The 17277-nt window shown below is 46.6% G+C and overlaps 1 protein-coding gene across 2 annotated transcripts in view; it reads left to right on the forward strand.

The window, feature by feature from the left end:
- Positions 1-16984, forward strand: part of LOC105478184 (retinoic acid induced 2) — a 62137-nt gene extending 45153 nt beyond the window's left edge. For both annotated transcript variants that reach the window (XM_011735255.2, XM_011735254.2), the window contains exon 2: positions 14991-16984. In XM_011735255.2, the coding sequence (XP_011733557.2) occupies positions 15015-16607 (1593 nt within the window). In that variant the 5' untranslated portion in view covers positions 14991-15014 and the 3' untranslated portion in view covers positions 16608-16984. The remainder of the gene's footprint in view (positions 1-14990) is intronic.
- Positions 16985-17277: the final 293 nt, after the last annotated feature.

Consider the following 17277-nt stretch of genomic DNA (forward strand, 5'->3'; position numbering starts at 1 on the left):
GCTAAGGGGAAGGGGAAAAGGGTTGGAGCATCACATATGGAAGGAAGCTTTGTAGGAGGCAGGCCTGGAAGTGGTGCCCCTCACTTTCAACTCATGTTCCCTTTGCTAGAACTCAGGTACATGGCCACATCCAACTGCAAGGGAGGCTGGGAAATGTAGTCCAGGAAGAAGAGGAGGTGGGTTTGGTGAACAGCCACAGATGAAATATTTCTGGGAAGCATGCGAATGAACCCCTACCTGGGATGCAAGCTGGACCAGAGGTATGGGAAGTGAGAATTGAGCTCCAAAAACAAAAGGGAGCACCTATTTCAAGCTGTGTCCTTCATGGGTCAATAGTCACTAGCTGCAGTGTTAGTGGTGGAGAGGGAAGTCCAAGCAGGGCTGGGCCAAGACAGCAAAGCTAGGCAGACCTGCCTGAGGTGCAGATGTAGGCTGAGAAATCCTAGGTTCTGGTCAGAGACCGAAGACATCTCCACTTCTTCCTTCCTGCCTTTCTCTACTCTCACCTGCTCTCTGCACACTACCGGGAATCTTTGCTCTCTCTCTCCCCCCCACCTCTCCCAGAAGTGCCTTCCCTGCAGTGAATGTTGTGCATGTTCTGGAAAGCTCTGACCCTCCCTCCCATCAAAACAACCATTCGCTGGGGATTCACAGCTCAGTTCCTGGGAGTGGGGAGTTGGCGGGGTGGAAAGCAACAATCCAACAAACCCAGTCACACCAAGGTGGTACCAGTCTGCTGGGAATGCTGAGAAACTGAGATGAGAAAATAAATGGGAAACACCTAGTGGGATGCATGGTAAATGCTTATTAAATGGTTTATTATTATCAACTTGTCACTGTGTGTGTGAGAGGGAGTAAGTAGGGGAGGGGGGGAAGAAAGAAAGAAAGAGAGAGAGAAAGAAAGAGAGAGGGAGAAAGAAAGGAAGGAAGGAAGGGAAAGAGAGAAAGAAAGAGAAAGAGAGAAAGAGAGAGAAAGAAAAGAGGAGGAGGAGCTAGCAAAGCCCTGCAAATTAAACCGTTTCCTCCCAACCTAATGGTTTCACTAGTGAATTGATGGCTTCCTGCTCATCAGAGCCTGAGAGAACATCAAGATTGTGTCGGTTGAGTTGTCAGTCCTTTGGGGCACAAGGTTAATTGATGGGTGATTCTGAACACTCTTTAAAAGAGCTACTAGGTTGGTGCAAAAGTAATTGCGGTTTTTACCATTGAAAGGAATGGCAAAAACCGCAATTACTTTTGCACCAACCTAATAGATAACCCCTAGAATGTCTGAAGCACTCTTGACTCTCCCCTAAGCCCTCACCAGCCCTGGACTTCAGGCACCTAACCTACCAGCCTGCCCCAGACATACCTGTCCTCTTCTGCATTTCCTTCTGTCCTGCACTTTTGGAAAACCCTCCTACATTCCAGCATCTCCTGCGCCAAAATCCTACTCATGTGGCAAGGTCCAGTTCACAGGTCACCTGCAACAATAAAGATTTGATGACTGGAATTCAGATGGAAAATACCTGAGGTGGAACAGGTGAGGAGGGAGAATCCTGATTTGAGGATCCTCCTTGACTATTAGAGGGACAACAGGTGGCTTCACTCCTGCTTGGCCACTGTGTGTGTGTGTGTGTGTGTGTGTGTGTGTGTGTGCACGTGCACGTGTGCACATGCATGCATGCAAACACATGCATTCTAGAACTCTTCCCCCAAATAAAATAGGAAATAATACCTATAATCGTTATTGCTAACTAGCCAGATGTTGTACAGCTGATCTTTTTCCTCCCCCCACCCCAACTTTGTGTTGTTTATGCTATATTAGCTCCAACCATGATACTTGCTTTAGGATACATATAGTGAATTTTTAAGGACTTCAAAAGCCTCACCAACCCTAAGATTCTGCGGAGGATGTTGTTCTGCTCTTGCACCTCTAGGTGCTTTTGACAAAACAGAATTCCAGAAAGAAGCTTCCCTGTCTGAAAGATGAGTACTCTCCACCCTCTCCTTCCTGCATTGTCTCTACTTCTCGGGTCGAGGTTATTGTTATTATTATTAGGCAGCATGCAGCTGATGAAGTGAAGTAGTGTTTGTTTATTTATTGATTTTTGGTCCCCAAGTTGGAACACAAGATCACCAGAAAAGAAACTCCCTCTGTGACTCATCCCAGGAACATCTTGCTTTCCAGCCAGCACAAATATGATTCAAAGAACTTTCTGGAGGGCCCCAGTTATATTTTAGCAAAGGAACACATTAGCTATGCTGACCATCTCTTGAACATTTTGCTTTTGGAAAGATAGTCATCTCTGGCCCCCTTGTGTGTCTTGTTTTTTTATAAGATCTTGAGTCACACCCCTTTCCAGCTGATTCCCCTGTGGTGTGAACATTGTTATTATAAAGGAGTGTCTTCTTCACAGGGGTTACAGAAGGTGTCACCAACTGGGGAAACATTTGGTCATGGTGGCCTAAATTAATGACATTTAGATATTCACATAAGCATTGAGACTTTCCAGGCCATGGCTGGTGTAGCAGACATTTGTCGGTGTCCTGCCATTTCCCGCTCAGAATGGCCTCTTATACACCAAATGCTACTTACTGCAAACATCCATGACGCTCCCTAAAGGTGTGAATTTTTGGTTTTTGGTTTTTGTCTCAGGAGCACACTAGATCTGCATGCTGGGCTAGCTGGAAGTGCTAAGGAATGACTGTATCCTCCAGGAGCAGCCCTTGGCCAGTGATGGATGGGGGCGGGTGAATAAACACCCCAATTTCCTAGCCTCTCAGTTGGGGTGACTCTGAGGTCTCCCCAGTGGAATTGAGCTTCAGTTGCCCACAGTGGTAACTTGTTTGATAAATTGGCTTCCTTGCCTTCCTTGTCTCACCACTTCACTCCTCTACTGGTGTTGTCTGGGATCTTCTCCCAAATAAATTATTTTCAGTTAATCCTTGCCTTAGTGTCTGTTTGTGGGGAAACCCAAGCTAAGACAACTAGCTAGTTGGGTTCACCAAAACCCAACAGCCTCCTTTCTTCACTCCCCTCGCCCTGTTCATCGCCATCGTTGGTAATGGTTCAAAGAACATGATTGATGATGATCATGAAGTTGCCATTGTGGCTGTAGCACTGCAATAGCGTGTTGTGCATGGGCGGAGAGCCCTAACTTCTGCCTGGAAACCTGGTAAGACAGAAACCAGCGTTTAAGGAGGTAGCCAGTTCAGTAACAGGGCCCTGGAAAACTTTGGATGCTGCTAAAATCTCTGCACCAGGGAGGCACATATTCAGGAGGTTCATGTTGGGTGAGCAATAAGTGCTTGCTGATTGTGTCTATAAAGGGATGAATAATTGACTCACATTCATGTCGTTCCTTAGTTCTGAGTACTTAAGGTTCAAGGTCAAGCCCCTGTCCCCTTTATTTGATCTCAGGTGCCTCCCAATGGGCCCAGCAAACTTAATCATAGTTGTAGGCTCTTGTCTCTATGGAGAAATTTCAAGACTGCTAGGAAGGTTCCTCCCCATGACCAGTATCTGAAATGTCTCAATTATAGTTTCATTTCTTTGTCTATAGCTTTATTACTGGCTGGATTATCTTTATTATACCAATAAAGGAACATAATACTTCAGCCTTATCAGTCATGCACCTCAATGAGAATGAGTTTATCAGCTTCTTTCTGGAAAACCCAATTTTGATGGGAGAAACCTAATTCTGACTGTCCAAGGAGGGGTTGGGGAAGCTGGGGGGGGGGTAGGAAAAAATAAATATTAGACACAGAAAGAAGGTACATTTAGATTTTTTTTCCTGAAACTGATAACTCAACCAAGTCACAAGGGAATGTGTTTGATGATTTTAGAGGCATAGGAGAAGTTCTGCCCAAATTTGGAGCACCTTCCCTAAGTACTTGCAGTACTCAAACTTGTGAACAATGCTATATTTTATTTTTTTACCATGTCCTCACTGTGCTAAGAAGTTCCAGTCCTGTCTCTCCCTTCACCCTGCTGTCCTGCAACCAAGCTATTGCAGATTACAGCATCCCCTTGTGGCCAGCTGAGTAACTCTCATTCAGTGTTTTCCTCACAGCTTTCCTCAGTTTCTCTGTGTTCTTTCACTCTTCTGTTATAGCTAACCAATCTTTCCTTTGGATCTACACGAACTTTTGAGTCTTCTCTACTTTGACTCTTGCCTAGTTACCTCAAAAAGGCTCTTTGCTTTCTCTCTCCTTCTAATCCTTACCCTCGTCCTCTCCGCTTCCACTTCTTCCATGTTTTTGTGAGTGAGAAAATGACCTTCATCACCACTGAAAAGTAGGAGAGGAGAGCTACTTAAGCTCTTGTGCAAAGGAGAAGGAAAACTGAAGGCTATGAAGTGAAATTATGTGCGGTCAATCAGCAGTAACTTCAGAACCCTTAAAAGTGCTCACGAGTTCATATTCAAGATACAAAAGGTTCTGGCCACCTTTTCTTTCTCCCCCAGCCTTTCAGTTTGAATAAAAAATAGATTTTTTGTATTTATTTGTCTTCCCACCGTATTTAATGTCTAATATTGAGAGAGCATTGTTTTCTATTTTCACTTCAAATGCTCATTTCAGCTACGTTGGGTGTTAGGTGGGTTTTTGTGGGCTGACCTGGAAACCTTGCCATCAGGTGTAACACCAATCCTATGGTAAGTGCCTTCTTAGTTCCTAGTAGCTGATTTTTAAATGAATCTTTGAATAAACAGGGTTGCGAATGTATAAACCCATTCAGGTGCAAAAAGAGCATGGGTGATACTACTCAAGATGCTCACAAGAAATATGGCGGGTGGATCTGATGATGCCAATGATGCCAATGACACAATGATGATGATAGCACTGACAATGAGAATGATGGTGAAGATGAAGACTGCATCGACAGTGGTGACAACAATGATGCTAATGATGTTGATGATGGTACCAGTGATGATGACGACATTGATAATTGCCATGATTTACTGAACACTTTCTGTGTCAGGCACTGTGCCAAGTACTTTACTTAGCTTATCTCCTTTAATCATTACAACCACCCAATGTGACAGGTCTTTTTTTAATCCTCATTTTACACAGAGAGAAACTGAGGCTGAGAACTTACTTGCCCCAGGTCACACAGCTAGCAAAATTAGGCAGAGCTGAAGTTTGAACGTAGGCCTTTCTAAGTTCAAACCTTATACTCCTAACCACTCTCGTAGGGGGCCCAGTGCCCAGGGTGAGGCTGGCACTGTCTCCATGGCAAAGGGTGGCAAGGGATTCACATGCATTAGAAAAAGGTGAAACTGAACTCCAGTTCTTTATACTTCAGAAATCTGCACCCCTTCCTTCCAGTGACCCCTCAGAGGGTCTATTTCTGGCACACTGGTCTCTGGAAAATGTCCTGCTAATGACACAGGATTATAAACAGTCTTTTTCCCAGAACAAAAATTTAACCTTTGTATCTCAATCTAATTAGAAGTATTTTCTCTTCCAGAGGCAGGTTTTTTCTTCCTCTTTGTTCCAAATTTAAGAGGTTTCTTTGTTGTCAGAAAAATGTCCAAAAATCATAGCTCTTTAAGATGATAGACCTTGGCCCAAGACCTTAAACGTGACCTGAGCTCCTGCATGAGATGGCTGCTCCAGCAGCAGCACCTGAGGGTGCTTGGGGTTCTGGGTTTCCAACTGAACTGTAGGGCATTGGCCCAATGCAGGGATGGACGCTTTCTGACTCTCACAGTCCCCTGTCCAGGTGAGTGTCCCCTACCACCACCAGCAGCTCTTTATGATTTTCTTCTGTGATGCTGAGGTTCGCCAAGACCTGAGGAAGGCAGTTCATTCCTGTTAGTATCAGGAGCAGCCATCTCTAGAAAATAGACATTTGTTGAGATCCTTGCACCAACATCACCCCTTCCAGCTGTCTAGGGACTGGCATTCTTCCCTTAGAGACTTACTCCTATACCTCTGCAGGAAATGTGAGCCTTGAAGGAGCCCTGTTAAGAGCAGATACTCCTGGGATAATATGGATTTGGTTAATATCTTGAGAATGGAGCCAAGAGAGATGGCAACCTGCCTACAAAGAAAGTGGTATCAGGTTGGAGGAATAGGAGATACATGCCTGGCACATAGTAGGTGCCCACATCATTTTTGAAAGAATGAATAAAAATTAATGGACACAAATCTAGTTCCATATTCCAGCCTTGCAGTCAGGCCCGTGTGGGCCCCCAAACCCATCATAGATCCTTTGTGGGCAGGCTGAAGGTAGCAGAGGCTTGGAAAACCAGGCCTGGGAGCTGGTGGTGTCCTCCCTCCAATTCCTCCTTGGTCTTCCCACTTGCCCGTCCTTTGGGGCCCACAGCAATTCCTCCTCCAGCAGCTCCTGGGAGGCTAGGTTTGACTCCTCCCCAGCAGGCACCACTGGCTCCAAGGAGGCCTGAGTGAGAGTAGGGCAGTCCCCCATGTTACAAAAGAGGAAACTGAGTCCCAGATGTATAAAACAACATTCCAACAGTCATGAAAAGTTCATGTGTGTCCTGAATCTCTTCGTTTCAATGACTTATCTATTAGGTATCACTGAGTCAAGACATGGGGGGGGGTTCTTTTTTTTAGCAAGCTCCTCACCTATCAAACTTTTTGACATTTTGTTGGTTGAATCAAACCATCCCACATACTTTGGCATTAGATGCTGGTTCCAATAAAGATGTTCTAATCCTGGGTGACTGACTGTGCTAACTCTATAGCTTGTGTGTTAGACTCAAGTGCTCCTCAACATCTTTTGAAATGTGAAACAGAGGCAACAGGTGGAGTAATGTGCCTTTAAGGAAGGAGCATGGGTCTGGGAGTCAGTGTACTCTATGCTGTGTGAACTTGAGCAAGTCACTTCACCTCTGAGCCTCAGGTTCCTGCTCTTGAAAACAAGCGGGGTGGGGCCGGGCATGGTGGCTCCTGCCTGTAATCCCAGCACTTTGGAAAGTCGAGGTGGGAGGATTACTTGAGGCCAGGAGTTCAAGACTAGCCTGAATACCATAGTGAGATTCCAGTCTCAACAAAAATAAAAGTAAAAATCAAGTGGGCATTGTGGCACACACCTGTAGTCCCAGCTACTCAGGAGGCTGAGGCAGGAGGGTTGCTTGAGCCTGGGAGGTTGAGGGTGCAGTAAGTAATGATTGGACCACTGTACTCCAGCCTGGGCAACAGAGTGAGACTCTCCCCCAAAAAACACAAAAAACCCAGAAGGGGTGGGCTGGGCCAGTGATACTGAGACTTGTTCAGGTAGGGGCACCCTGGAAGTCTCCCTGGGCCCTGAGAGCTTCATTTCTCCTGCTGAGTTGCAATGTTTTCATTCTCGCACTCCTGTTAGAAAAAAAAAAAATGTGAACACTCCCCTTAACACACACACATGCACACACACATATAATTAGATTTATATGCCTTCCTATATTTATTACATACACTATAAAATAAAAAACAGGAATAAAAAAAGATGAGATGATAAAACAAACATAAATAAGTTTTATGATACCTCAGGGCATGACCTTACCTCCTCTCCCTGGGAAGACCTTGGGCTCTCCTGCTGTTTATGGCCAGTTTCTGATGCTTGGCTCCACTTCTCCTATTTTTCACAAATATCAGATCAGAGATAATATTTGTACTCTGTCCTCCCTAACAGATCTTCCCCATAGCCACTGTCCGTCCTCATGAAGTTTAGTCCCAGTTGCAATGTTTGTGGTCACTACTGTTTTCATAAATGAATTAGCGTTTCAGGGAACTCGTCTCTAAAGCTAATCTGGGCATTCATATTCCCTTCAGAGGGCTGTGTAGACCTCTGGATGTAAAAGGCAATCAACCATAAGGCAGGTGACTATTTTGTGTATTCTTCATATTTTAACCAATTTGAGACTACATTCATGTGGTAATTATGTTCACAGCTTTGGTAAAAAGGCCCTGTGCTGATGTTTAAAGCTTAGAAAATTTAATCACTGGGGCAAGTAATTGACAATTATTATACCCTATTGGGAGAGAAAGACCAGTTGTTACCCAGTTGGAATTACTTCTTAGATATTTAGTGCATCTCAAGTCCCGAATGGTAAAACCATGTATGTATAGAATTAAATGATGAAAATTATGCTTTTCTTACTCGGCTCATAGAGAGTGGCTGGTGATTTTTATGTAGAATTAGGTTAGTCATTGAAGGTTTGATTTAAATACTGGATGGAAAGCACAAAATAGACTGAGAATAGGGCACGGATGGAAGGGGCAAGATTCTTAGCAGAGGTCTCTGGGAAGTCAGCCTTGCAAGAGGGAGAGCCATCTCACGTCTTCCTGGGGGTGGGGGCACATAGGGAGACACTGCAGGGGCCCCGGGGAAGAGGCGGGAGTTTGGTGTGTTGATAGCCTCAGTCTTTTCTGGGAAATAAGAAGGAAGATGGGCCATTGAGAAGGTCAGCAGACCAGCAGTCGTGTGTTCTGGCCTTTAGATTAAGGGTCTACAGCCTCACTGTACATTAGAATCACCTGCTGCATCCTAGAATAATTAAATCTCAGTCTTAGGGGTAGGACCTAGGCATGGTTTTTGTTTTTGTTTTTGTTTTTGTTTTTAAGCTCCAGATTACTCCGATGAATAGCAAAATCTGAGAACCAGTGGTAGACCAGCACTTCTCAGACTTCAATGTGCATACACATCTCCTGGGGCTCTGTTTGGAAGGCAGATTCTGATGCAGTGGGTCTGGGCTGTGGCCTGAGATTTGTATTTCTAACAAGATCCTGGGTGCTGCTGCTGCTCCAAGGACCCCACTTTGAGCAACAAGGGCATCCAGGGGTATTCAATCTTTTGGCTTCCCTGGGCCACATTGGAAGAATTGTCTTAGACCACACCTAAAATACACTAATGATCGCTGATGAGTTAAAAAAAAATTGCAAAAAAAAATTTCGTAGTGCTTTAAGAAAGTTTACAAATGTGTGTTGGGCCGCATTCAAAGCTGTCTGGGCCATATGTGACCCTTGGGCCATGAGTTGGACAAGCTTGGGTAGACAGTCCTACTTTGACTAGAAATAATTGATAGCTGCCTCCACGCTCCATAGAAACCAAAGCTGTTGATATTTTACAGTTGGAAAACACATATCTTGAGAGGATTTTCAGCTATGTTTTAAGATGTGATTGTTGTAGGGGAAGAAACTTACCTTGATAGATGGCTTAATTTAAAAAGCAAAATACTTGACCTCTCAGATAATTTAGGCTATTCTCCAAGTCCTAAAATCCACCTATTTGTTGGTTGTGGACATTTAACACTGAACTATCGGAGTCTCCCATGGCTGGTGAAGGTGAGTGGCTGCCATGTTCTCCCACCATGTCACCTGCGGGTCTGACCCTCTGCTCTTCCCGAAACAAGAGCCTCGTGACCTCTGTAAGAAGTGGCCTTGTGTAAGTTTCAGTCAACCTTTTTGAGTTGCAGCTTACTCATCAGTAAAAAGGGTCAGCAAGAGTCTTGAGGAGATGTCAGCTTTAATGTCCCTGCCCACCTTGACACACCATGAGTGTATAAATGGTGTGCCTGCGACAAGAGGATGAGGATGAGAACACCAGGCTCAGGAAGGCTTAGGTGTTCATTCGTGCACCAATTCATCCAGAACATATTTCCTAAGCACCTACTAGTGCCAGATATGAGGTGGGAGACTATCCCCTTTTCCTGGAGAAACAAGTAAATAAGAAATCCCAGTATGGGCTGGGCAGAGTCAGGACTAGATAAAGTCAAGTTGGGGTCCTTTGGGAGCCCAATGAGGGTGGGGGTTGATCTCAGAAGAAGCAACTTTAGAGCTGAACCCCTTAAGTCAGACAGATGAGCAGGAGTTGGCTGGGTGAAGGCTGAGGTGGGAGAGAGCTCCAGGCTAATGGTCAGACCCTGGGGAGACCGGCCTCTGGTATAATTAGATCTTTGCAATAATTAGATGAGGGGTTCAGATAACAGTTCTGTGACCCCATGATATGGTTTGGCTCTGTATCCCCACCCAAATATCATGTCAAATTGTAATCTCCAGTGTTGGAGGTAGGGGCCTAGTGGGAGGTGATTGGACCATAGGACTTCCCTCTTGCTGTTCTTACAATAGAGTTCTCACGAAATCTGCTTGTTTAAAAGTGTATGGCACCTCCCCCCCACCTCTTGCCAGACACGTGAAGATGTGCCTCCTTCCCCTTCACCTTCTGCCATGATCATTAGTTTTCTGATCCCCAGAAGCAGAAGCCTGTATGGCCCACAGAACCATGAGCCCATTAAACCTCTTTTCTTAATATAATAAATTACCCAGTCTCAAGTATGTCTTCATAGGAGTGTGAGAACAGATTAATATACCCCAAAAGTCTGCAAGCAGAGCTACTCTCCCAGTCCCTCCCCACCTCTTCATCTCTCCTGGGCCCTGAGTCTTTTCCCCACTGTCTCCATACAGGGTGCACATGGGCTACACGGGGTTGAGGCCCTAGCAACTGGCTGCAGACCAAGACATCGAGGTCTCCAGGGTCTCCAGCAACTTGAAAATCCAGGTTGCCCACTTCCTACCCAGCCACACTGCCATGGTTTAGTGACCTCCACTCCCACACCCCCAGGGATAATAGGAGCAGGCGGAATGGATGGGTGCCCTCATTTAAACCCACGTGAAAATGTTTTGCAAAACCCAAACAAAATGTTCCCTGTCGCCTCTGAAGAAATTCATGCCTCCTGGGCTTGAGCATCAGCTGGCTCCTGTGATGTTCCTTGATTTGAAGCGGTCCCCCACCCACCTTAGGCCCAAGCTAATCAGCAGCTTGGCTGAGTGGGGAGATGGGCCTCTACCTTCTCTCCAGTCATTATCTGGCTACTTGGCTTGTCCTCAGGGACACAGACTCACCCTTTGAACCCTCAATTCATGAGCTGGTTTTGTATTCTTAGGGCATCGCTGAGGCTTCCAGTACTAGCCCCTGCAGCAGCAACACCCACTATGCTCCCACTAGATGCACCCAGACCACCTCAGCTGCTGACTCAGAGTCAGAGGAGGGTGCTTGCTGGCAGGTTGAACAGCAAGAGGAGGAGATGTAGAGAGAAAGATAGAACGAGACTTTCTGGGAGATGAGAGGGTGCATGATGAAGGCCAAGTTCATGTTCCTTTGCCTGGGTGTCCCAGGGCCAGCGCCATACTTGGCAGGGACTAGGCAGAGGCAGGCAAGTCTGTCTCAGGGCTAGCAGCTCTCTAGGGAAAAGCCCAGGGCTACTCTCAGGCCTGCTTTGGCTGAGTAGTCAGGCAGATCTGGAGCTATCCTGTTGAAGGAGGTGGAAGTGAGGTTTGGGCCAGGGGTTTTTCCTGCCCTGAGATCCTGCATACTGCTCCCCTCCACCCACACCTTGGCCTGTCCTCTGTCCTTCATCTCACTGGGCCTCAGCCTTGTTCCCAGAGACTTGAGTCACAGCAGGGGATGCAAGGGCCTGTCTATAGCTCGTTGGTGCTGAGATGCCCTCCAACCCATGTGACACCTGTCTCTGGAAGGCAGGCTGGGGATAGGTGGGTAACCAGAAGTAGGCTGAGAGGATGGAGGGCCCTCAAGTCTTCCAGTAACAGAACCATAGCCACTTCGGGCTGCAGTCCCCAAGGACAGGAGGAACTCCAGTGACCAGAGGGACAGATGAGGCCCCTTGTGGGATAAAAAAGAACAATAGTTCAATGACTTTACTAGGAAGGGCCTGGCCTCCACTTTGAAGAAATGTGATGCTCACGTACTGTTTCCTGCATGCGTCTGCAGGCACATGCACTCGGTGTTGAAGGAGAGGCTGTGGGGACTGCTTTTGCCAGGAAACAAAATGCATGGAGGGGCGTGGCCTTCACAGCTCTCACAGTCGAAGGGAAGCCTGGGAAGCCCAGCCTTTATGTACCTTTAGGCTAGTTATTTAATCTCCCTGCAGAATCAGTTTTCCACCAACAAAATTGGCATAATTATAAGACCCCTCTGGCTGGGTTGTTCTCAACAGAGGGCCTGGCAAATAGCAGATGCTCAATGAGTTGTAGCTCTTGCTATCTGTGGGAGGAACAGGGGCCTGAGGGAGGTCACCTGCCCTGGAAAAACCCTCTTTTCACTTTTCTGAGCAGGACTGTTCTGGAATGTTAGCAGGCCTAGACCAAGGCCAGGCAGGGAAGGGATTGAGGTTTCACAGGAAATGATGAGAGCTGGTACCTAAGCTGAAGGTGTGTGCAAGGAGCAGGTGGAGGAGGCATCCAGAAGTTTGCCTTCTTTCCTTTGGGAGGGGATTGAGAGAAGCAGACAGGGAGGGAGAGAAGCTGCCATTTCTGCAAGGGTGGACAGATGCAGCTGTTATGAGAAAGATGTCTCACAGCTGGATAATCCTAACCCCACAGGAAGACCAAATGTGTCACAGAACATGTATTGACTTCTGTAGCTGCCGTTGTCCTCACCAGTCCTACTGCAGCTTCCCTTCAGCCTTTTCTTACCATTCCCCAAGGGTTCTGGCCACTGTGAGGGACAAGGATCTGGCCTTAGGTTCTCAGGGCCTTCTTGGGGCTGCATACAAGTGGCCAACAAATATTTGTCCTGCTGATTTGGATGCCTCTCCTGGTATAACGTTGATGCCTTTGCATGCTAGCAAATCTCTGATCAAATACATGTTGCCTCCACTAGACTATAATGTCCATGAAAGCAAGAACCTTGTCTGTTTCACTCAGGATGAGTGAATGAATGAATTCATACATGCGTGAATGAATGAATTCATACATGCATGTATGAATGAATGGTGTATTAGAGGCCAGGTGCAGTGGCTCACACCTGTAATCCCAGCACTTGGGAGGCTGAAGCAGGAGGATCACTTGAGGCCAGGAGTTCAAGATGACCCCAGACAACATGGTGAAACCCCATCTCTACTAAAAATGCAAAAATTAGCCGGGCATGGTGGTGTGCGCCTGTAGTCCCAGCTACTCGGGAGACTGAGGCAGAAAAACCACTTGAATCCAGGAGGCAGAGGTTGCAGTGAGCCAAGATTGCGCCACTGTGCTCCAGCCTGGGCTGCAGAGCAAGAGTCCTTCTCACATAAATAAATAAATAAATAAATAAATAAATAAATAAATAAATAATTTAAAAAAGCATCTTAGAGGCATGGCATCTTCTGGGCTGAATCAGGCTTCACTCATAAAGAACCAGATCCTTCAGCTAGGGCAAGCCCCCTCAGCCTCCCTGGGGCCAGGCTGCCTCCCAACTCTGTCCCAAGGGGGTTACTGGCCAGCATGCTGGGTCACCTCATGGCTTCCAGAGGTAGACACGCTCTGGATCCTGCCAAAAGTGTGGCCCACCAGTCATTCTCCACAAAGCTGTTTGCACAGCATCGTTTCCCTCCCCGCCTCTCCTCCTGCCTCAGAGAAACTCCTTGTTCTGTGCATTTAACACATTCTGATTGCCTGGAAATACCACAGAGTTGTTCATTTGTTAAAGCTGCCTTACTGTAGTGAGACATCATTTGTTTCTTTCTTTCTTTTTTTTCTTTTTTTTTGAAATGGAGTCTCGCTCTGTCACCCAGGCTGGAGTGCAGTGATGTGATCTTGGTTCACTGCAACCTCCGCCTTCTGAGTTCAAGCCATTCTCCTGCCTCAGCCTCCCGAGTAGAGTAGCTGGGACTACGGGTGTGTGACATCACGCCCGGCTAATTTTTGTGTTTTTAGTACAGATAGGGTTTCATCACATTGGCCAGGCTGGTCTCGAACTCCTGACCTCAAATGATCTGCCTACCTCAGCCTCCCAAAGTGTTGGGATTACAGGCGTGAGCCACCACACCCGGCCTCGTTTGTTTATTTCTAACCCCACAGTGTGCCGGGCTGCCTCTCTTTCTTGTTTTGGAGGTTGTGTTGGTAATTTTGGGGTGAAGAGAGGACAACGAGCTGGCCACAGGACTAAAGTCTAGGCAGTTGGGATAGGTGAGGTCAAAAATCTCAGTTGCCCAAGGCCTGCCCAGTGAAACTGAGGATTATTGAATTATTATTGAGCCCAACCAGACTCCAAGGCTGCTCAGATCCCTGAGTTAGACATGGTGCCTGCCTTCTCCATGGTAACGAGGCAAAATATGGACAGGTTTCCATGGAGAGACCTATCACATCTGCAGCCCTGCCTCCTCCAGGAAGCACACGCGCTAGGTGCCTTTGGCCTCTCAAGAGGTGGCCAGAGGTCTGTGGGAGGTGCCAAGGACATTGAGAAAGTGTGCCTGACCTTTGAGGATTTTCGTTTCCAACAAGTGTTCCATCTCCCCAGCCCTAGGTTCATCAATGCCCTCTTCCTCTTGGTAGCTAGATATTAGGAGAGGCCACAGATCAGATAGATGAACTGATTGGGGAAATGACAGTGGACCCAATGACCATTTATGCGAGTCATCATCCCATCTTCACCTTGCCCTGGGGAATGGCTTTTGCTGTTATTGGGAGAAATGGGAATGTCGTTGGTCAGAGGGAGACAGAGAGACAACTGTAATGACCCTTGTGTAAATGGACTGCTCTTCCTTATCAAACCTCTTTTGGAAGAATGATTGCTACAGAGTATTTAAAATGCCATTTTCCATAGTCATAGCATATTCAAATGTGACAAGGCGTTATTTTTTTCTGTAAAGGAAAGTAAGTCTTCACTGCTTATTTGAATTTGAACGAGTCAAATTTCTGCATATCTTAACTGTCTGACATAGCAATGTGGACTGAAAGTTTGTTTTTGTTGAAGGCTAAACATATAAGCTGAGAATTAGGCTTAAAAAATACCCGGTTTAACCTCACTTGGCTATTTACTGATTACATCATCTGCATTTATAGCTTAATCAGCTGTTAAATTGGGGTTCTCCAAGCACAGATGATCATGTGGGTGTGTTTGTATATATTAGGAGATATCTATAACCTGAATATATACATAGAGAGATGGGTTATGCTCCCTGGTTAACTAAAATGTGAAAACTTTCTAAAGATGTGAGAGAGCTCTTAAGGCAATTATAAACAGTCTTTTCAGGAAGAGTCATATTGTATGTTCTGTGTTGCAGGCCAAGTAGCATCAGAGCTGAGTGATGGACAACCTGCAGTCCCAGAACCTCTCCATGGACATGACTGACTCCCCTCCTGCCTTGGCTAATAACAGACTGGAGAATGGCATGGCTCAACTGATCACCACTGAGGCCTGGAACATCAACTCCACTGACCTGGTAAAGAAGGCCCTGGTGACCGTGCCAGCCCCATCCATTCTGAACCCCCCTGCCGAGTCTCAGAGTGGTATGGCTCTGAAGGTGGCAGCCACTGTGTTGCAGCCCCTGTGCCTCGGGGAGAGCCCAGTGGTGATGCCCATTCACATGCAGGTGGAGGGAAGCTCCGCACCAGAGCTCAATCCCAATGGCAATGCCACCTACGTCATGACCACCCAGGGCCCCGTGCAACTGCCCGTGGTGCTGGAGCAGCACGTCTTTCAGCACCTCAACTCCCCTCTGGTCCTGCCACAGGAGGACCCATGCTCCTCCAATACCATCCACAACAACCTCTTCCAGGGAGCGGAGGACTCGGAGGCCCAGCCCCAGCTCCTGGACCTGAGGATCCCCAGCCAACCGCAGGAGCCCACTTTGCCATTTGAAGCTGTGCTCCAGAATTTGTTTCCCTCTCAGGGCACTCTCGGGCCCCCACCTTGTCAGCCTCCTCCTGGCTATGCCCCTGTGCCCCCCCAGCCTTTTAGCTCCCCCTTGTCCCCCCTGGTCCCACCAGCCACCCTCTTGGTGCCGTATCCTGTGATCGTCCCCTTGCCTGTGCCAGTCCCTATTCCCATCCCCATCCCGGTGCCTCAGAGTTCTGAATCCAAGTTCAGCTCCAGTTTCCCCAAACCGCCATCTTCCTTTGGCCTGCACTCCTTTAAAGGCACCCAGACCCCTCTGGAAAAAGATGAACTGAAGCCCTTTGACATCCTCCAGCCTAAGGAGTACTTCCAGCTCAGCCGCCACACGGTCATTAAGATGGGAAGTGAGAATGAGGCCCTGGATCTCTCCATGAAGTCAGTGCCCTGGCTCAAGGCTGGCGAAGTCAGTCCCCCAATCTTCCAGGAAGATGCAGCCCTAGACCTGTCAGTGGCAGCCCACCGGAAATCCGAGCCTCCCCCTGAGACACTGTATGACAGTGGTGCATCAGTGGACAGCTCAGGTCACACAGTGATGGAGAAACTTCCCAGTGGCATGGAAATTTCTTTTGCCCCTACCACGTCCCATGAGGCCCCAGCCATGATAGATAGTCACATCAGCAGCAGTGATGCCGCCACCAAGATGCTCAGCCAGCCCAACCATGCCAGCAGCGAGGTCAAGACTGAAAATAACATTGAGATGGTGGGCGAGTCCCAGGCAGCCAAGGTCATTGTCTCAGTCGAAGATGCTGTGCCTACCATATTCTGTGGCAAGATCAAAGGCCTCTCAGGGGTGTCCACCAAAAACTTCTCCTTCAAAAGAGAAGACTCCGTGCTTCAGGGCTATGACATCAACAGCCAAGGGGAAGAGTCCATGGGAAATGCAGAGCCCCTTAGGAAACCCATCAAAAACCGGAGCATAAAGTTAAAGAAAGTGAACTCCCAGGAAATACACATGCTCCCAATCAAAAAACAACGGCTGGCCACCTTTTTTCCAAGAAAGTAAATAACGGCTTTTTAAAATTTGTATGATTATAATATGGGGAAAGGTGCATTGGTTTTATAAAAAGGCATTTAAAACAAATTATCTTTGTTAATTATTTTGGGGAGTAGTTGGGAAATGGAAAGGTGACTTGGCTCTAGAGGCCCTGTATGCTAGTATCATTTTCTTTTTTAATTTTTGACTTTTCACAAATGAGTAAATAAGAGCAACCTATTTTTCAAGCAGATTGCACATTTTTTGCAGCTTTAATGGAATATTGGGTGAATTAGAGGGGTTAAAAAAAAGCTATTTTCATTGCCACAAAGTGCTTTGATGATGTAATACCTAATAAAGGGTAGGATGAATATTTCACAATAAATGTTTGTTTGCACTAATTGGTTGCAGTATTCCATCATTTATAAAATTTACATTCCTTAACTGGCATAATTTGGCCAAAACTCTTGCTTGTAAAAAGCTGTAAGTTATCCGTGATTAGAGACTTAAGCCTTTCAGGCATATTGGAAAATATTTCCCCATGCCCCAGTAAAAGAAGGGTTAGGAATATGGATGACCTGGAGCAAGTCATTTCCCACTTTGGCCTTGAGTTTTTTTATTTCATTTCTTAAATAAATAAATAAATAAATGGCAAAGAAAAGAGACAGGGAGGTGAGTTTCAAGTGCCCGAGACTCCTTT

The sequence above is a fragment of the Macaca nemestrina genome, chromosome X, assembly GCF_043159975.1.
Source record: "Macaca nemestrina isolate mMacNem1 chromosome X, mMacNem.hap1, whole genome shotgun sequence".
NCBI lineage: Eukaryota > Metazoa > Chordata > Mammalia > Primates > Cercopithecidae > Macaca > Macaca nemestrina.